This window comes from Pituophis catenifer, unplaced genomic scaffold (genome assembly GCF_029215685.1).
Source record: "Pituophis catenifer annectens isolate HBS135680 unplaced genomic scaffold, rPitCat1.0.hap2 SCAF_15, whole genome shotgun sequence".
NCBI classification, from domain to species: domain Eukaryota; kingdom Metazoa; phylum Chordata; class Lepidosauria; order Squamata; family Colubridae; genus Pituophis; species Pituophis catenifer.
In genome coordinates this window covers 13,992,383-14,014,068 of record NW_027256895.1, presented here as the reverse complement: position 1 = coordinate 14,014,068, position 21,686 = coordinate 13,992,383, and the positions used below count along the sequence as shown (strand labels likewise).

Here is a 21,686-nt window from a genome sequence, read left to right as displayed (position 1 = left end):
CACCAAATAATTTCCTGCAAGCCCTTATCTCATCCCTCTCCAAATATTTGGATATTCAGGCAGGGACAGGTCACTCTAGACTAGAGATTGATGGGGCTTCCTGTTAAAGAAGCGATCCGAGAATCGCAGCATCACACATTCCTAATATTTACGAGCAGACAAGGGAATGTAATGTAATGTAATGTAATGTAATGCAATGCAATGCAATGCAATGCAATGCAATGCAATGGAATAGAATAGTATAGAATAGTATAGAATAGAATAGAATAGAATAGAATAGAATAGAATAGAATAGAATAGAATAGAATAGAATAGAATAGAATAGAATAGAATAGGAATTCTTTATTGGCCAAGCGTGATTGGACACACAAGGAATTTTTGGTGCATATGCTCTGTGTACATAAAGAAAAAAAATATTTATAAATATATAACACTTACATAAATATATAACACCTCTCCTGCGCGAGCTGCACTGGCTTCCTGTGGTCTTCCGGGTGCGCTTCAAGGTGTTGGTGACCACCTTTAAAACGCTCCATGGCTAAGGGGCGGGGTATTTGCAAGACCGCCTTCTGCCGCCAATAGCCTCCCACCGACCGGTTCGCTCACACAGAGAGGGCCTCCTCAGGGTGCCGTTGGCCAGACAGTGCCGGCTGGCGACCCCCAGGGGGAGAGCCTTCTCTGTGGCAGCACCTGCCCTCTGGAATGACCTGCCCCCTGAGATACGCACGATATCAGACCTCTGGACTTTTCGTCGGGCCCTGAAAACACACTTATTCCATCTAGCTGGGCTGGCTTGATCCCATCCTCTCAGTTTTTAATTTGAATTTGGTTTTAATTGGGTTGTTTTAAACTTGGGCCAAAATTATTTAATTGTTTTTTAAAATGTTTTTTAAATTTTATATGCTATGTTTTATCTTGGCTGTACACTGCCCTGAGTCCCGCAGGAGAAGGGTGGTATAGTAATAAAATAAAATAAATAAATAAAATAAATAAATAAATAAATAAATAACAGTTAGTGATAGTTGTAGGATACTAATAAGCAATCAAATCATACTAGGAAACAATCCAAACAATATAAGTTGCAAAGAATAGAATAGAATAGAATAGAATAGAATAGAAATAGAATAGAATAGAATAGAATAGAATAGAATAGAATAGAATTCTTTATTGCCAAGTGTGATTGGACACACAAGGAATTTGTCTTGGTGTACATAAAAGAAAAGATACATTCATCAAGAATCATAAGGTACAACACTTAATGACAGTCATAGGGTACAGATAAGCAATCAAATCATACTAGGAAATTAAAGGATATTAATTAAACATTAAAGGATATTAAACATTAAAGAATTAAACATTAAAGATTATTAATAACCGGGGTCTGGACTGGGTCTAAGCATCTCCCCCCAGCCGGAGGGAGCTGCCACGCGTGGAAATGCCCCGTAACCCTATATCCCCACGACAAAACTCCTCAAACACAGATCTTTTCCAGCTCCTTTCCTTTTCTTTCTTTCTTTCTTTCTTTCTTTCTTTCTTTCTTTCTTTCTTTCTTTCTTTTTCTCCCTCCCTCCCTCTTTCTTTCTTTCTTTCTTTCTCTCTCTCTCTCTCTTCCTCCCTCCCTCCCTCTTCTTTCTTTCTTTCTTTCTTTCTTTCTTTCTTTCTTTCTTTCTTCTTTTCTCCCTCCCTCCCTCTTTCTTTCTTTCTTTCTCTCTCTCTCTCTCTTCCTCCCTCCCTCTTCTTTCTTTCTTTCTTTTTCTCCCTCCCTCCCTCTTTCTTTCTTTCTTTCTCTCTCTCTCTTCCTCCCTCCCTCCCTCTTCTTTCTTTCTTTCTTTCTTTCTTTTTCTCCTCCCTCTTTCTTTCTTTCTTTCTTTTCTTTCTTTCTTTCTTTCTTTCTTTCTTTCTCTCTCTCTTCCTCCCTCCCTCTTCTTTCTTTCTTTCTTTCTTTCTTTCTTTCTTTCTTTCTTTCTTTCTTTCTTTCTTTCTTTCTTTCTTTCTTTCTTTCCTTCCTTCCTTCCTTCCTTCCTTCCTTCCTTCCTTCCTTCCTTCCTTTCTTTCTTTCTTTCTTTCTTTCTTTCTTTCTTTCTTTCTTTCTTTCTTTCTTTCTTTCTTTCTTTCTTTCTCCTCCCTCCCGCCCCTTTCTTCGGCTCTCCCGAACTTTCCAGACTCTTCATTGGCTTGCCGAGGGAAGGGTTTTTTTGGGGGGGAAGTCCCCCCCCACCCCCTGTTCTGGTTGGCCGAACCTTCTCGCGAGGTTCCGATTGGTTGGATGTCCAGGCGCCGAATTCCCCATTGAGAAAAAAGAAGAGAGGCGTCAAAATCAAGAATGGAACGCGCGCGCAGGGGAAAGGGAAAAAGGACTTTCCCTTTTGGAACGTTGATTTCCCTTTGATCTCCCCTTAGGCTTTGGAACGTTTGTTTCCCCTTTGATCTTCCCTTAGGCGGGGAGGTAGAACGGAGGTTTGCACGTATTTGGGATGGGGGGGGGAAGGAGGATAGGATACCCCCACCCATCCACCCCATTCCAACGCAGGGCTAAGCCTACCCCTTTTAGAGGTGGATCCCCGCCCAGCGATTGGCTTTGCGATCGGGAGGAGCTTGAGATCCCTTTCCCAAAGCTCGACCGCTCGCGAGAGCGAGCCAAACCCGGGCGGGGACCCCCGACACACTTCCAGTCGCTTCTCGGCGCTCGGTGCTTCTGAGCTCATATGGAGCTGCGAGCGATCCTGACCTTGCGCGCCGCCCTGGCGCTGGCCGCCTTGGCGGCGGTGGGCGTCTCTGCGGGCAGCGAAGGCAAGCGGGAAAGCGTGGATCCCGGTAAGGAAGGGCGCAGCGCTGAGGATCGGGCAGGGATCAGGCTGTGTGGGGGGGCGCGGGAGGGGAGGGCAGAAGCGACCGGTCCCCGGTAGCTTGGATGGAGGGGGGGGCAGGAGGGAGAAAAGGGGAAGGAGAGGGGTTTGCGTGCACGGAATCCTTGGCTTGGAACCGGAGAGATCGATGAAGGATCAGTTAAGGAAATCGGGTCTTCCAAAGAGCCCGTTCACACGAGTCACCGCTTTGGCTCCGCAGTGGCAGAATAATCGGTTTCACTCCCAGGAATGGGTCCCCATCAGCCTAGCGGTTGCGGACCGAGGAGAGAACGCCAAGCCCGGATCGAGTCTGCCTCCGCGTTCCTTATCGGAGTCTACCTTATCACTTTGCTGTAACTTTGAAAAGTGAAAAGAAAAGAGAGATCCGGGCAAGGAAGGAGAGATCCTAAGCCATCCCTAGGATGGGGGTGGGGTGGGGAGAAAGATCGCTGATCCAGGAGCTTTCTAAATAGACAAGGTTAGTCCTCAATTGAGGAGGGCAACTTGAGCTCAAAATTTAGGTGGCTAAAGTGAGAAATTGGTTAAGTTGAGTTTTTCAGTGAATCACCCCAGTCGTTCAGTGAGTAAACACGGTTGTTAAGCGAATCCGGTCCCGCCCCCCTTGACTTTGCTTGTCAGAAGGTCGCAAAAGCGGGGAGGGGGGGATCGCATGACCTCTACGGGACATTGCCGCCACTGTCGTAAATATGAGTCGGGAGTCGAGTGTCTGGATTTTGATCGCATGATCATGGGGAATGCATCGGTCGTAAGTGTGAGAAGTCACTTTTTTTCCAGTGTTTGTCGTAACTCCAAACGGTCGCTAAACGGGCTGTGGTAAACCGAGGACTACCTGTAATGCTTTTCTCATTCCCAGAATCCTCCCTAACATTGTCGTTTGGGGAGAGGGGACTTCTGGGAATTAAGGGGCCAATGTGTCTGGGAGGGCACCAGGTTGCCTCTGTCTGGAAGTTACACGTGAATTGGTCGCTGTAGAAAAGGGGTGTCAAATTCGAAGGCTCGCGGGCTGGATTTGGCCTGCGGGGTGCTTAAATCTGGCCCGCAGGGCCTGGAAATAGCAAATGACCGGTTTGCGATGCCTCTGGAAGCCAAAATGGGGCACTGAGGGGCCGCGCGAGGGCCCCGTGCGCCCCGTTTTCGGCCTGGACAGCCTCCTGCAACACTCTGCTGTGAGGGGGGGGCGGCGGGTTAGTTTTGGCTGGCAGGAGGCGTCTGTTCCGTGCACCCACCCAGAGGTGGGTTTCACTTACCTTTACTACCAGTTCGCCGTGCGCACGCTCACTTCACGCATGCGCTGTCCGCGCATGCTCCCGGCCTTCCGCACATGCGCTTTGCTCGCCTCGCGTACTTTCCACACATGCACCCGGCCTCAAAAATGTGCCTAAATAGCACGATATGCAGCTGGGGCTGGGTGGCTGGGCCCACCCCACCCCACCCCACCCACAACCGGTTTGTCTGAACCGGTGCGAACCGGATGAATCCCACCTCTACTTCCACCTCCCAGCCGGCCCGCGGAGAACTACAATGCTGATCTGGCCCTCGAATAAATCCAGTTTTGACACCCCTGCTGTAGAAAGCTCACCTCCTATTTGGATGAAGCTGGACAATTTGGGCAGCTTAAGGTTGAGAGGGCCTTCAACGGTGCTGAAAAAAGTGACTTATGGCCATTTCCCTCCCAGTTACGACCTTTGCAACATCCCCACGATCGTGTCATCAAAACTCAGAGGCTTTGGCAACTGGTTCATACTTATGACCGTGGCTGTGTCCCCATAGTCATTTGAGACCTTCTGACAAACAAAGTCAATGGGGAAAGCCAGAGTCACTTCGCAGCCTTGCGGCTAGCTTAGCAACATCAACGATTCAGTTAACAACGGGGGGGGCAAGCAAGGTCGTAAGATGGGCCGAAAGCTCCCTTAACAGCAGACATTTGGGGATTAATTGTGGTCATAAGCCGAGGGCGACCTGCAGGGTGGATTTGATTTAAATCGAGTTGATTTAAATCATGATTTAAATCACTAGTAAAAAGGCTTGATTTAAATCAACTCGATTTAAATCATAATTTTTAAAGAGCAACTGTCATCTCTGCTACTCCTTTGACCCACTGTTGACTCACCGATAGTCCCAGTGTTGCAGAATATACAGCCTCATGCTACATAACTAAGCTCCGTTTCATGCTGAATAAACTAAATTATTTATGTATCTTAAATAGAAAACTATCTTATGATAGATTTTTACCCCAAAAGTTTTTTATTAAAATAAATTCAATAAAAATAAAAAAATCCGATTTAAATCAAAAAAATCCGATTTAAATCAAAAAAATCCAATTTAAATCAAAAAAATTTGATTTTTTTAAAAAAATCATTGATTTTTATCCACCCTGGTTTAAATGTATAATATACTATAATATTAAGCTTAGCGAAGTAATGTTATGTGAATGCGAATGATATATATATATATTGTGTTCTGTTGTTCTTGCAGTACTCTGATGGCCAATTGGGCCCCCAGAAGACCAAACTTTAACTGAAGTAGTCCTCAACTTACAACAGTTCGGTTAGTGTCTTTTCAAAGTTACAACAGCACTGAAAAAAAGTGACTTAGTATGACAGATTTTTTACGATAGATTTTTACCCCCAAAGTTTTTTATTAAAATAAATTCGATAAAAATAAAAAAAAATCCGATTTAAATCAAAAAAATCTGATTTTTTTTTTGATTTTTTTAAAAAAAATCATTGATTTTTATCCACCCTGGCGACCTGTAGTGGGCAGATTCAGAAGCCAGGATAAACATTGTAGGCCGACTGGACGTGTTTGAGTTGGCAGAGAGGAAAATGACGGTAAGAGGTGCATTTGTGGCGTTTGCTGAGGGATGTGGCTTTCATCTGCTATTAAGAGAAAAAAAATTGGGAGCAGCAGAAGTAAAAGGAAGACGGTGGCAGACATCTAACGGGACTTTCTGAGAAACCTCCAATAGGTTCTGAAGGAATCAAATGACTGGAATAGAATAGGAATAGGAATAGGAATAGGAATAGGAATAGGAATAGGAATGGAAATAGAGTAGGGTAGGGTAGGGTAGGGTAGGGTAGGGTAGAGTAGAGTTATAGAGTAGAGTAGAATAATAGAGTAGAATAGAATAGAATAGAATAGAATAGAATAGAATAGAATAGAATAGAATAGAATAGAATAGAATAGAATACTTAGAGTAGAATGGAATGGAATGGAATGGAATGGAATGGAATGGAATAGAATAGAATAGAATAGAATAGAATAGAATAGAATAGAATAGAATAGAATAGAATACTTAGAGTAGAATGGAATGGAATGGAATGGAATGGAATGGAATGGAATGGAATGGAATAGAATAGAATAGAATAGAATAGAATAGAATAGAATAGAATAGAATAGAATAGAATAGAATAGAAAATAGAATAGAATAAATAGAATAGAATAGAATAGAATAGAAAATAGAATAGAATAGAAAATAGAATAGAATAGAATAGAATAGAATAGAATAGAATAGAATAGAATAGAATAGAATATCAGAGTTGGAAGGGACTTTGGAGGTCTTCTAGTCCAACCCCCTGCCCTGGCAGGAAACCGTACACCACTTCAGACAAATGGTTATCCAACATCTTCTTAAGAACTTCCAGTGTTGGAGCATTCACAACTTCTGGAGGCAAGTTGTTCCTCTGATTTAATTGTTCTAACTGTCAGGAAATCTCTCCTTAGTTGTAGGTTGCTTCTCCCCTTGATTAGTTTCCACCCATTGCTTCTTGTCCTGCCCTCAGGTGCTTTGGAGAATAGCTTGACTCCCTCTTCTTTGTGGCAGCCCCTGAGATATTGGAAGACTGCTATCATGTCACCCCTAGTCCTTCTTTTCATTAAACTAGACATACCCAGTTCCAGCAACCGTTCTTCATATGTTTTAGCCTCCAGTCCCCCTAATCATCTTTGTTGCTCTTCTCTGCACTCTTTCTAGAGTCTCAGCGTCTTTTTTACATCGTGGCGACCAAAACTGGATGCAGTATTCCAAGTGTGGCCTTACTAAGGCATTATAAAGTGGTATTAACACTTCCAGTGATCTTGATTCTATCCCTCTGTTTATGCAGCCCAGATCTGTGTTGGCTTTTTTGGCAGCTGCTACACATGGCTGGCTCCTATTTAAATGATTGTCCACTAAGGACTCCAAGATCCCTCTCACAGTTACTACTATTGAGTGTGGTACCACCTATGCTCCACCTGTGCATTTTGGTTTTTCTTGCGTCAATGTAGAAATGAGATTTAGAGGTAATACTGCTCCTGATTATGGAGGATCCACTTTCTAGCTGTCATTATCTCTACAAAGTGTCGGTCACCGATGGATTTTCTTAATGACCTGAATCTTGGAAAATCCCGCTTCAATGTGAAGATAAAATGAATTTTGGATTTTGCAAAGTTAGCCATGCTGAGCAGGAAGGTGGGCTTCTAAATGGTACGGCAAGTTAGCAGCCATCACAGAGATACGATGGTTCATTTGAGAAAAGGGATGGAGAAAGGAACAAGTCAAACCAGTTAGTAAATCGAGAAGGGTGTTTGGGTTAAAATAGTACAGCTGTTGTGTGTGTGGGGAGGGGGGCAGAGTTTTGGCACTGTGAATTGGAACATAACTCTGATTGCTCAGTTGGAGCAGAAATCCAATCCGTATCTGGGTTTTTTTGGAAGACTTAAGGTTGACTTTTAGGGTCAGATTTTAATTGAAATGAAGTTCGAGCTAGTGTTTCTGGAAACTTAGCAGGATTACACAGTTATTATATGGTTGTTAAGTGAATCTGACTTTCACTTTGCTTGTCAGAGAGTTGCAAAAGGGGATCACATGCCTTGAGACCCCCGTCACGGTCATAAATGTGAACCAGTTGCCAAGTATCTGAATTATGATCACACAGGGTGGATTTGATTTAAATCAAGTTGATTTAAATCACAATTTAAATCATGATTTAAATCACTAGTAAAAAGGCTTGATTTAAATCAACTCGATTTAAATCATAATTTTTAAAGAGCAACTGTCATCTCTGCTACTCCTTTGACCCACTGTTGACTCACCGATAGTCCCAGTGTTGCAGAATATACAGCCTCATGCTACATAACTAAGCTCCATTTCATGCGGAATAAACTAAATTATTTATGTATCTTAAATAGAAAACTATCTTACGATAGATTTTTTTACCCCAAAAGTTTTTTATTAAAATAAATTCAATAAAAATCAAAAAAATCCGATTTAAATCAAAAAAATCCGATTTAAATCAAAGAAATCTGATTTTTTTTTTTATTTTTTTAAAAAAAAGCATTGATTTTTATCCACCCTGTGATCACATGACCATGGGGATCAGGGCAAGGGTGAAATGCTCCCGGTTTAGACCGGAACGCCCGATCCGGTAGCGATGGAGGCGGGTGGTTCGGAGAACCGGTAGCAAAAATCCCTGCCCTCCCACCCTCATTGCCCAGCTGAGCCGCGCAATCATCAGAGGCTTTTTTATTTATTTTAAAAAGCATTTTTTCTACATCTTTGACCGAAAAAATGCTTTTAAAAGTAAAAAAAAAAATAGCCTCTGATGATTGCGCGGCTCAGCTGGGATCGTCAGAGGCTTTAAAAAAAAAAAGAAAAAAGCCTCTGCCGATCAGGCAAATCAGCTGGGATCGTCAGAGGCTTTTAAAAAAAAGAAAAAAGCCTCTGCCAATCAGGCAAGTCAGCTGGGATCGTCAGAGGCTTTAAAAAAAAAGAAAAAAGCCTCTGCCGATCAGGCAAATCAGCTGGGATCGTCAGAGGCTTTTAAAAAAAAGAAAAAAGCCTCTGCCGATCAGGCAAATCAGCTGGGATCATCAGAGGCTTTTAAAAAAAAGAAAAAAGCCTCTGCCGATCAGGCAAGTCAGCTGGGATCGTCAGAGGCTTTTAAAAAAAAAAGAAAAAAGCCTCTGCCGATCAGGCAAATCAGCTGGGATCGTCAGAGGCTTTTAAAAAAAAGCAAAAAGCCTCTGCCGATCAGGCAAGTCAGCTGGGATCGTCAGAGGCTTTAAAAAAAAAAGTCTCTACAGATCAGGCAAATCAGCTGGGATCGTCAGAGGCTTTAAAAGCATTTTTTTTACAACCTCTTCAGCTGAAGAGAAAAAATGGTTTTAAAAGAAAAAAAAGTTGGCCACGCCCACTTAGTCATATTAACCCCCCCACACACACACCAAATCACGCCCACAGAACCGGTAGTAACAAATTTTACATTTCACCACTGGATCAGGGATGGGTTCTACTTACCTTTACTACTGGTTTGCAGCAGGAGCGCTTGCTTGCTTCTGTGCATGCGCAGATGACCATTGATGATGTCGTGGCAAGTGGGCGGAGCCTCCTGCCAGTTTTACTACCGGTTCTATATAACCGGACAGAACCGGGAGCAACCACAACTGGAGGGGATGTTGGAAAGGTCGTCACTGGGAAGAATCGTCGTACTAAGTCACTTTTTTTCAGTGCCGTTGTAACTTTGAAAAGACACTCACCGAACTGTTGTAAGTTGAGGACTACTTCAGTTAAAGTTTGGTCTTCTGGGGGCCCAATTGGCCATCAGAGTACTGCAAGAACAACAGAACACAATATATATATATATCATTCGCATTCACTTAACATTACTTCGCTAAGCTTAATATTATAGTATATTATACATTTAAACCAGGGTGGATAAAAATCAATGATTTTTTAAAAAAATCAAAAAAATCAGATTTTTTTGATTTAAATTGGATTTTTTTGATTTAAATCGGATTTTTTTATTTTTATTGAATTTATTTTAATAAAAAACTTTTGGGGTAAAAATCTATCGTAAGATAGTTTTCTCTTTAAGATACATAAATAATTTAGTTTATTCCGCATGAAATGGAGCTTAGTTATGTAGCATGAGGCTGTATATTCTGCAACACTGGGACTATCGGTGAGTCAACAGTGGGTCAAAGGAGTAGCAGAGATGACAGTTGCTCTTTAAAAATTATGATTTAAATCGAGTTGATTTAAATCAAGCCTTTTTACTAGTGATTTAAATCATGATTTAAATTGTGATTTAAATCAACTCGATTTAAATCAAATCCACCCTGATTTAAACGTTATCAAGCTCTCCATTTTCTTCTTAATAACTTATGATAATAATACCTGTTAACATCGAACATCTATATTCTCATTATGTATATACTAACAATTTCCTTTTTATTTACATCTTTGTCTTAATCTATTTTTACTTTCTCTTTAATCTTCTTCATTTCCAAACTCCTTTTTTATTCTCCCGCCATTGATAAAATACATCCCATATCACATATTCACAATGGAACACAATTCTTGAACTCCTGAAGCTAAACTTGATAAAAGTGTCGGCAAAGAAAGACAAAATTTACTGAATTTCATAAATAAAAGTTCCCAGAACTCAGTATTTCATAACTTCGATGGATCTTTTTTAAAAAAAACAACACCCCCCCCCAGGAATGTCGTAATCTAATATTGACCAACTAGACTAGAGGAGTCAAACTCAAGGCCCGCGAGCTGGATCCGGCCTGCGGGGTGCTTAGATCTGGGCCACAGGGCCACCTTGGAAACAACAAAGGACCGGCCCATGGTGCCTCTCCAGTGAAAACGGAGCTTGGGACAGCTGCGTGTGGCCCTCCCGAGCTCTGTTTTCACTGTCAGAGTGCTTCGGCCACCACAGGAGCCCCCGACATGAGTGACGTTGAGCTGGCTACGCCCACTCTGGCCACATCCACCTGTCCCCCCTAGGTTAAAACACAACCCTGATGTGGCCCTCAATGAAATTGAGTGTCAGCGCCTCAGCGCTGGCATAAAGAGGAGAGATAAGCTCTGAACTTTTGCCTGCTAAATCCCTTTGAAGCCCGGTCATCGTGGAAATGAGGAGGGGGGAGACATTCCTGTGAAATGACGAGACAAGAAGTCTGGAGAGTGACTTGGAAGATAGTCAATGAGAAGCAGAGAATTGGGGATCGGAAAGGGAGGGATTGGGGGGGCAAAAGGTCAGTCTTGTCCGCATCGAGTCATGATCCGGTTGCTGTGCTCGAATAAAGAAAAGATTTCCTTAAAGATTGGCAGTTTGGAAATTCATTTATTTTGAGATAGCATCGAAGTCTGACATTGGGTTTGACACCCTTGAACTAGAACATTCGTTCTCAAACCTTGGCCAATTTTAAATGTGTGGGCTTCAACTCCCAGAATTCCCCAGCCAGCTTTGTTGGTGTTGTGGCAGAGCTGGCAGCAGAGTCGGACAGTGAAGAGGTTGGAGAGGAACGTGGGCCAGTCCTGGAGTCTCGGGAAGGCTTGGATGAGGGGTCTGAGTTGAGGCAAAGAGAGGGGCCAAGGCCATCTGGTAGTTCTTTGCTGCCTCCGGAGTCTGGCGGAGTCTGCCGGTGTGAGGCAGAAGAACAGTGTGAGCCTGTTCCCAGTGTGCCCAGGCGCAGAGCTGCCAGAAGACAGGAACAATTAAGAGAACAGGTATTGTGACCTAGGCCCAAGAAAGTAGTATTAGACATAAACAGTTCCAAAGCAAACAGACTTTATTAGAACAGCTGAGAATTAACTCATTCTCAGCGTAGTCCAAACTAAATTAAAACAAGTTCTTCTTAACACAATTCTTCAGTCTAATCACCAACCTTGGTATAATTAGGCAAACTGCCAAAGGCTTCTCTTGGCAAAAGTTCAGAAGCAGAAGACGCCGACCAGAGATAAGTGCAGCAAGACAAGAACAAGTCTATCAACGTTGTTTTCCGACAAAGAGCCCAAGAGCCGTTGCTGATCTTTTAAGCCTTATGGGAGGGGCCAATCATCTCTTGGCCCTACTCCCGAATCGTCCTCTTTGCTGTAGCTGCTCCTGCCTTCTGGCAGCTCTTCTCATGTGTGCACTAGGAACAGGCTCCTCCTGTTCCTCTGCCTCTCTACTGTCAGCCTCTGGAGGCTTCGGAGTCCGCACCTCACTCCCTGATGGCCCTGGCCCCATCTCTGCCTCTGACTCAGAGCCCTCATCCGGGCCTTCCCCAGCCTCCAGGACTGGCCTGTGTTCTTCCTCAGCCTCATCGCTATCCGACTCCACTGCCAGCTCCTCAGGCTGCTAGCGGACCACAACAGCAGGGTCGACTTGGGAGTAAGGCTTGGAGATGATTGGCCTCTCCCATAAGACATAAAAGAGAAGTGAATGGTTACGTGAGCTTTTGCAGGAAGCAAACAGACCCCTGATAGATGGTTTGAGAAGCCTTTCGGACTGGGAATGACAATAATTCACAGCCATTTGAATTAAAGAGATTTGCCGGGACTATGTTTGTAGTGTATACTTTCTAAGGAAGCCTAAGTCAGAACAGTTGGTTGGGGGATTCTGGGAGTTGAAGTCCACACATCTTAACATCGTCAAGGTTGAGAAACACTGAGCTAGAAGGTCCAGAAAAAATGAAAGAAGAAAATAGAAAGTTTTGGCTTATCCTGATGAAATATTTTGTCTGGGGTTTGTTTTATAATGCCTTCCAGCTTTGCATATGCTACTTAGGAAATTATCATTTCTTTGAACCCTGCCTTTGGCTGAACTGATGATTACTTTTGAGATGAAAGGAGAGCTTTTTAGATCCCAATTGGTATCTTTCCCGACTTTGGCTGACGGTGTGAATTGAAAGTAGAGAATACGAGCTGCGATGAGGTTTGAGTCCACCCATCCTCATTTTCTTTTTCTTCTTTTCAATTCAAGTTTTTATTTTATTTTACGTTGTTTATACATATCAGTGCGTGAATGGCGTGATACCTGGGTATCATACATTTCAATACAAATAAACATAATATTATTACTCCTAGTTATTACATTTCATTTTCATTATTCCATATTATTTACACATCTTTTACTATCTTTTGTTTTCGTAGATTTTCACGGGTAGAGGTATACAAGTTTTGGTGTATTCGGGTCTTTTCCCGTATAAGATTGATCGTATCTTGGCGACATTTCGACGAGGTCCCACTCGTCATCTTCAGGCTGGTATCTTCGGCTTCGTGCTTGTGCGAGGAAAGCGTGATCGGAGCTGCCGTCTCTTTATAAATAGGAAAAGACCCGAATATACCAAAACTTGCATATATACACAAACCCTGTTTCCCCGAAAATAAGACCTCCCTGGATAATAAGCCCAATCGGGCTTTTGAGTGCATGCCCTCCCCGAAAGTATTTAAATGCGTGTGCAGCCTGTCTCCACCATTTCCTCTGGTTAGGGATAGGGAGACAGAGCTGGAAATCAGGTAAGACAGCAAGAGGAGCCCCGTCTTGCTCCATGCACCCCAAAATAATAAGACCTTCTCGAAAATAAGGCCAAGCGCTTATTTCAGGGTTCAAAACAATATAAGACAGAGTCTTATTTTTGGGGAAACACGGTGTATATCTATCTATTTTCTTATAGATCTATCTATCTATCTATCTATCTATCTATCTATCTATCTATCTATCCATCCACCGTGTTTTCCCCAAAATAAGACATACATACATACATACATACATGTTTGCTGCGAACTCCGGAACTTTAAGATTTTAAAATTTTAAAAGAATTAAAATTTTATTTTACTAAGCTTTTGTCAGCCATCTGCTGACATCGTCAGAGTATTAAATTACCATTACAGAGATCTCTGCCTTTATATGCCATTAATCAATTTAGCCCAAACTATTTTTAGATAAGTTTGTTAAATATGTATGTATGTATGTATGTATGTATGTATGTATGTATGTATGTATTTCTCTTTAGCCAGGTTCTTCCTACATAAACCAAGATTTTCCTGCAGCCCTAGTTCAGTGAAATCCCATAATTGGTTATTCGGGTTTTCTCCCGTGTAGAATTGGAAGTGTGTTGGCGACATTTCGACGAAGTCTCATTCGTCATCTTCAGGCTGGTGTTTTCGGCTTCGTGCTTCTAGGAGCAATGTGTGATCGCAGCTGTTTCTTCCTTTTAACTGCCAGTGGGGGTGTGAACTGATTGGGTGGGAGCTTGGCTGTGTTCTGATTGGGTGGAGGTGTGTTCTGATTGGTTGGGGGCTTGGCTGTGCTCTGGATGCGGGATTGGCTGTGCTCTGATTGGCTGAACCTCCAGAGGCTCCTTCAAGTGGAGAGAGCGAAGTGGAGGAGCCTCTCCTCAATGCTCGAGCACGTAGGGCTGCCAAAAGGCAGGAGTGGCTACTCAGGAGGAGGAGGTCTCCTTGAGAGTAAGGTTTGAGGATAATTGGCCACTCCCTTAGCCTATTTAAGTCGCAGGCAGTTAGTAATTTCTTGCTGGAAACAACGTGTAATTATTACAGAGCATTTTGGAGAGTGAGTGTCTTATCGTATCTTGTTTTCTGGGCTGGTTGCCAACCTTTGCCGGACTTTGTTTATTCTTGGTATGTTATAACTTTGATAAGGACCGTTAGTGTGTATCACAATCCTTGGGAATCCAGAGCTGGGGCAGAACAACTTCTGGTAGAAGGATATTGCAAAAATCTCCACTCCCACCTCACTCCAGGGGAAGGATATTGTAAAAATCTTCATTCCCACCCCCCCACATCTGGTAGAAGGATATTGCAAAAATCTCCATTCCCACCCACCCCCCTCTGCGGCCAGCCAGCCAGAGGTGGCATTTGCCGGTTCTCCGAACTACTCAAAATTTCCGCTACCGTTTCTCCAGAAGCTGTCAGAACCTGCTGGATTTCACCCCTGGTTTGACACCCATCCCTGCCTAGATCATGTTGGTTTGCCGCCTGAAAACCAACCCCTCAAATAGATTGCCCCTTTTTTATAATTTCTCTCGTGCCCTTTTTTTTTATAATTTCTCTCGGCCTATGCTCTTCAATCCGACGTTCTTTTTTTTTTTTTTGACAGGATTGAGGGGAGCTATACCGAATGGTTTTGATTAGCGAACGCTAATGGAAAGTAGCATGCTTCGGTTTTGCCGCTCATCTGTTTCCAATCTTGTCTGTCTCCGTGCTTCCTTGATCCGTTCTCAACATTTGAATACAACCCCTCATTGGGGGAATCATGCGAATTGCACGCCAGACTGGCCAAAGCAGGCTTAAAAGAGGACAGTTCTCTGCTTTGCATTCCCAGTCGCCGAATGTCTTCTCCTTCTGTCCTTCCCTCCCCCTTCCCCTTCGCATAATTATTTTTTACTGACATGACTCAATAGGCTAAAAAGGACTGGCAACTTCCTTTTTGTGAAAGCTGCTTGTGTTTGCAAGAGGGAGTTGATTGTCTGAAGAAGACAGCTGTCCTGGCTCTGGAGAAAAACAGCAATTTCCACCACCACGTAGGCTACATTCCAGCTTGAAACAAATATCTCTTTGGCTGGAGGACAGCTTAAAGCGAGGTTGTCCAGTTCTGTGGAAGCACCAAGTTGACCTTAGCTGATCTTGAAGCTGATCTCCAGGGTGGGACTGGTCAGTACTTGAGCTGCAGAGCAGTTGCAGAGTTGTAGGCTTTGGGAAGTTGAAAGAATTCTCGGTGGTACAGAACCTCTTGACTGTTTCTAGAAAAACCCTAGAGATGCCTCCATGTGTTGCGACCTAGGCTTAGTGAGTCATTACAAGACACAATTAGTCCCAAATAAACCTATTTTATTGTAACATCTGAGGATTACGTTCATTCCCAGCTGAGTCCCAATTAGTTGCATAACAAGTCCTTCGGAAGAAGTCCTTCGGGATAATCACCAACCTTTATCTTCTTTGACACTCTGCCAAAGGCCTTACCTGGCAAAGCCCCACAAAGTTCAGAAAGAAACAAGAGACGCCGACTGGAAACAGAGTTAGCAACGTTGCTTTCCTGCAAAAGGCCCCAAGTGCCTTTGTTTCTCTTTTAAGCCTTATGGGAAGGGCCAATCATCTCCTGGCCTTACTCCCAAGTCGTCCCTTTTGCTTTAGCTGATCTTGCCTTTTGACAGCTCTGCACATGTGTGCACTAGGAACAGGTTCTTCCTGTTCCTCTGCCTCTCTGTTGTCTGACTCTGGGGGCTCTGGAGTCCGCACATCACTCCCAGATGGTCCTGGCCACATCTCTGCCTCTGATGCACAGCCCTCATCCGGGCCTTCCCCGGACTCCAGGACTGGCCCATGTTCCTCCCCAGCCTTCTCACTGTCCGACTCTGCTGCCAGCTCCACAGGCTGCTGGCAGACCACAACACCATGAAGTCCACCAGGAGCCAATGGTGACCAGGGTGGATAAAAATCAATGATTTTTTTAAAAAAATCAAAAAAATCAGAATTTTTTGATTTAAATCGGAATTTTTTGATTTTTATTGAATTTATTTTAATAAAAAACTTGGGGTAAAAATCTATCGTAAGATAGTTCTCTATTTAAGATACATAAATAATTTAGTTTATTCAGCATGAAATGGAGCTTAGTTATGTAGCATGAGGCTGTATATTCTGCAACACTGGGACTATCGGTGAGTCAACAGTGGGTCAAAGGAGTAGCAGAGATGACAGTTGCTCTTTAAAAATTATGATTTAAATCGAGTTGATTTAAATCAAGCCTTTTTACTAGTGATTTAAATCATGATTTAAATTTCGATTTAAATCAACTCGATTTATATCAAATCCACCCTGATGGTGACTCAAGGAAAAACATTTTTAAACTGATGGGCTTAAAAATTCAAACTGGTTTGGGTTACCCACAATGCCCCATTAGACCATGGCATCTGTGCATCTAAGAATAGAATAGAATTCTTTATTGGCCAAGTGTTGTGGCCTGCCAATGGCCAGTGGAGCTGGCAGCGTATTCGGACTGTGAGGAGGTTGGGGAGGAACATGGGCAAGTCCTGGAGTCTGGGGAAGGCTCTGATGAGGGCTCTGCCAGTTATCAGTTGCCTTGGGAGCCAGACATCAGTGAGGCAGACAAACAGCTGGAGCCTGTTCCCAGTGTGTGCATGCACAGAGTTGCCAGATGAAGGGAACAGCTAAAGAACAAGGGTCGACTTGGAAGTAAGGCCACAAGTGGACGATGAATGAGAAGTGAAACCTCTTCAAAGAAAAACCAGAAAGTCCAGTTGCCTCTTGAAAAAGCCCCTTTGTGGGATCCTCGCTGTTCTCTCAGCTTGTTGGTTTTCTTGCAGACCGCACTGATGATGTTAGGTAGTTTGGTAGTGAAATGTCTGCAATAAAACCACCGGGCTCAGAGAGGATGAAGGACCCCATAGTTCCCTGATGGTGAACCTATGGCACACGTGCCACAGGTGGCACGCAGAGCCATATCTGTGGGCATGTGAGCATTGCCCTAGCTCAGCTCCCGAGTGCATGCGCGCGCTGGCCACCTGATTTTCGGGCCTTCCGGACCCACCAGAAATCAGGAAACAGGCTGTTTCTGGCCTCCGGAGGGCCTCTGGGTGGGTGGGGAAGGCTGTTTTTGCCCTCCCCAGACTCCAAACAAGCTTCTGGAGCCTGGGAAGGGCGAAAAAACGGGCCTACTGGGCCCACCGTGCCATCACATGCTAAAAGTGGGGGATCGCGGGAGAGTCGTGTGGGGGGGGCAGGGCGCATTGAATTTTGGGTGTGGGCATGCACGCGCATGAGCCCCTGCGCGACCCCCACTTTCGGCACGCGACGGCAAAAAGGTTAGCCAGCACTGCCCTAGTTTAACCCAGAGCTACAAATATTGTCTTCTGTTGGTAAAGAAACACTTGCATAACAACATCTCATTTGTTTTCACACTTCCACCTTCCCTTAGTTTTGCTCATGATCCATTTCCTTGCTTCTTAAGGTTCTTGAGCACCGAATGGGACCTTCGTAGCTTTTTCTCACTTTAATCCGGATACTGAATTCTGCATTCCTCCGGGATTACAATGTTATTGTTGGTTCTGGAATTCTCTTCCACAGACAAAAGTCTCAAAACATTTCCAAGAGAGAAAAAAACAGTGGCTTAAAAAGTTTGCCAAAGAAACTTGGTAATGGGTTGGCTGTCAAGGAGCAACTTGTTGATGTCCAGAAATTGTTTTGATGTGTTTGGAGTAGCTTCTCTGGTCTACTGCGATTCATTCTCAACAACCACAAATCCGCCCCTTAACAAAACCAAAGATCCTTCAGTTTCCCAATGCAGTGATAACTTTTTTTTTTTATCTGCAAAAGCAAAAATAGGGCAATGGAAGGGTGTATTTTTAAAACCAGAGGCTAATTTTGAAGATGAAAATTGTACTATTTGGGGGAAGCAAAATTTGATTCGGTTCCAAACCAGGAGAAAGGTGCTGGAAATAAAATGGAGACTGACTTCATATTTGGTTTCTAGAAACTTCAGCGACGGCAGCAATGCTTCTGGGGTGGATGACAAAATGACTGAATGAGTGAATGAATTTATATAGGGTTCTGAGGTTTGGTGATTGAGATGCTCCAGGGAGTTGTGCAATTTAGTGAGCCTTGGGTCTTTTACTATTTCAATGGTCGTAAGTATGAACCAGTTGCCAAGCATCTGAATTTTGATCAACTGACCGTGGGGATGCTATGAAGGTCGTAAGTGTGAAAAACGGTCAGAAGTCACTTTTTCCAATGCCGTTGTAACTTTGAATGGTCACTAAATGAACTGTTGTAAGTCGAGGACTACTTGTATTCTGAATTTCAGGTCCTATCAGCTGCTGCAAAAACAGTCCATAACATGTGATTTGTAGGACTTGTAATCTAAAATGTTTTCTAGGTATCAGATCATCTGTTACTACAGGAGATACAAATAGGTTATTGGAATGGGAAGAAAAAGCTGGATGGAGCTTCTTGTAGTGGGCTTTAACAGATCTTTAACAGATTAACAGAGTTGGAAGGGACCTTATAGGTCATCTAGTCCAACCCCCCACCCAAGCAGGAGACCCTATACCATTTCTGACAAATGGCAGTCTAATCTCTTCTTGAAAGCCTCCAGTGATGAAGCTCCCACAACTTCCGAAGGCAACTTCTGTTCCATTGGTTGATTGCTCTCACTGTCAGAAAATTTCTCCTTATTTCTAGGTTGAATCTCTCCTTGATCAATTTCCATCCATTATTCCTTGTCTGGCCTTCGGGTGTTTTGGAAAATAGCATGACCCCCTCCTCTTTTTGATAACCCCTCAAATATTGGAAGGATGCTATCATGTCTCCCCTGGTCCTTCTCTTCACTAGACTAGCCATGCCCAGTTCCTGTAACCATTCATCGTATGTTTTAGCCTCCAGTCCCCTAATCATCCTGGTTGCTCTTCTCTGCACTTTTACTAGAGTGTCAACATCTTTTTTATAGTGTGATGACCAAAACTGGATGCAGTACTCTAGGTGTGATCTTACTAGGGCTTTATAGAGTGGTATTAGTACCTCACTTGATCTTGATTGTATCCCTCTATTAATGCAATTTACGATTGCATTGGCTTTTTTGGCTGCCACTGCATACTGCTGGCTCATGTTAAGACTGGTTGTCCACTAAGACTCCAAGTTCCCTCTCACAGTTACTGCTATTAAGCCTGGTTTCACCCAGTCTATATGTGTACTAAGTGTAAGACTTTACTTTTCTCTAGTTGAGTTTCATTTTGTTATATAGGGCCCAGTGTTCAAGTCTGTCAAGATCCATCTGGATCTTGAGCCTTTCATCTAGGGCAGTGATGCTGCACTAAAAGTTAGTGATGGCTAACTTTTTACCATCGCGTGCCAGAACGGGGGTCGGGGGGGTTGGGCGCGTGCGTGCCCACACCCATAATTCTATGCGCCCTGCCCCCGTGCATGTACGTGTGACACCCCCCCCCGCTCCCGGCATGCAGTGGCCTAGTAGGCCCGTTTTTCTCTCTTACCTGGCTCCAGAGCCTCTCTAGGAGTCTGGGGAGGACGAAAACAGCCTTCCCTACCCTCCCCAGAGATCCTCCAGCTTCCGGAGCTGAGCTCGCATACCCATTGATATGGCTACAGGTGCCACAGGTTCGCCATCACGGATCTAGGATATTGGTTACTCCTGCCAGCTTAGTATCTCCCCTCCACAAAGCCTGTCTGTTTTTTTCATCCTTCGGCTGTAATAAAGTTGTGTGCCAGCAGTAATAGCACTTGTGTGCCAAAGCAGCAGCCTTGGCTGTTCCCCAAAGTTGCATTCCAGATTCATGGAAGACTTATCGAAGGCCCGGAAGCCCTCCGCGGCCTGGCATTCTCAGAGAGCAAAAAAAGATAAAGCCAACATTTCTAGCCAGAAGCTTCCCATAATGCCATTTTAAAGCTTACAGCCAAAGGGAGATATGCAGATCTGAGCCAAGGAGCACCGATGGCTCTGATCGTCCAGGATAAAAGAGCAGCAAGAGGATTGCGATGTATGCTATACAGGTAGCCCTTGATTTAACAACAGTTCACTTACCGTGTTTTCCTGAAAATAAGCCCTCCCCCCAAAATAAACCCTCCGCCGAAAATAGGTCCTCCCCCAAAAATAAGCCTCCCCGAAAATAGGCCATCCCCTGAAAACAGGCCGCCCCCGAAAATAAGCCCTCCCCCGAAAATATGCCGCCCCCTGAAAATAAGCCCTCCCCCCAAAATAAGCCTCCCCCCAAAATAAGCCCTCCCTTGAAAATAAGCTCTCCCCCGAAAATAAGCTCTCCCCTGAAAATAGGCTCTCCCTCGAAAATTAAGCCGTCTGCTGAAAATAGGTCCTCCCTGAAAATAAGCTCTCCCCCGAAAATAAGCCGTTCCTGAAAAGAAGCCCTCCCTTGAAAATAAGCCCTCCCCTGAAAATAAGCTGTCCCCTGAAAATAAGCCCTCCCCCGAAAATAAGCCGTTCCTGAAAATAAGCCCTCCCTTGAAAATAAGCTCTCCCCCGAAAATAAGCTCTCCCCTGAAAATAGGCTCTCCCTCGAAAATTAAGCCGTCCGCTGAAAATAGGTCCTCCCTGAAAATAAGCTCTCCCCCGAAAATAAGCCGTTCCTGAAAAGAAGCCCTCCCTTGAAAATAAGCCCTCCCCTGAAAATAAGCTGTCCCCTGAAAATAAGCTCTCCCCCGAAAATAAGCCGTTCCTGAAAAGAAGCCCTCCCTTGAAAATAAGCCCTCCCCTGAAAATAAGCTGTCCCCTGAAAATAAGCCCTCCCCCGAAAATATTTAAATGCATGCGCAGCTGGGCCCCGCCATTTCCTCTGGTTAGGGTTAGGGAGAAAGAGCTGGAAATCAGGTAAGACGGCAAGAGGATCCCATCTCACTCCACGCACCACAAAATAATAAGACCTCCCCCAAAATAAGGCCAAGTTCTTATTTCAGGGTTCGAAAAAAAATATAAGACAGGGTCTTATTTTCTAGAAAAACATGGTAGTCACCGTTCAAAGTGACAACAGGACTGAAAAAAGTGACTTGCGACCATTTTTCACAGTTACAACTTTTGCAGCATCCTCAGTGGTGGGTTTCACATGTTACTACTGGTTCGCCCGTCCTCAACGTGCCTAAATAGGATGGCATAGAGCGGGGGTGGGTGGGTGGGCCCACCAGTGATTCCTGCTACTGGTTCGGGCGAACCGGTCTGAACTGGCTGAATACCACCTCTGATCCCCATGGTCATGTGATTTACATTCAGATGCTTAACAACTGGCTCACATTTATGACGGTTGCAGTGTCCTGGGGTCACGTGATCTTCTTTTGCAACCTTCTGACAAACAAAGTCAACGGGGAAAGCCAGATTCATTTAACAACCGGGTTACTAATTTATCAGCTGCAGCGATTCACTTCACGAACGTGGCAACAAAAATAAAAAGTCGTAAAACGAGGCGAAACTCCCTTAACAAATGTTTCACTTACATGAATTTTGGGCTCCGTGTGGTCGTAAGTTGAGGACTACCTGTAATGCAACATCAGATTGTTGCAGATAGTTCTCG

General features: G+C 44.0%; 1 protein-coding gene across 1 annotated transcript in view; it reads left to right on the top strand.

The window, feature by feature from the left end:
* The first annotated feature begins 2,676 nt into the window (after window positions 1-2,676).
* The window catches only part of PLOD3 (procollagen-lysine,2-oxoglutarate 5-dioxygenase 3), a 69,391-nt gene continuing 50,381 nt past the window's right edge, over window positions 2,677-21,686 (top strand). Inside the window, exon 1 of the mRNA XM_070954762.1 lies at window positions 2,677-2,814. Within this exon, the coding sequence (XP_070810863.1) occupies window positions 2,706-2,814 (109 nt within the window). The 5' untranslated portion in view covers window positions 2,677-2,705. The remainder of the gene's footprint in view (window positions 2,815-21,686) is intronic.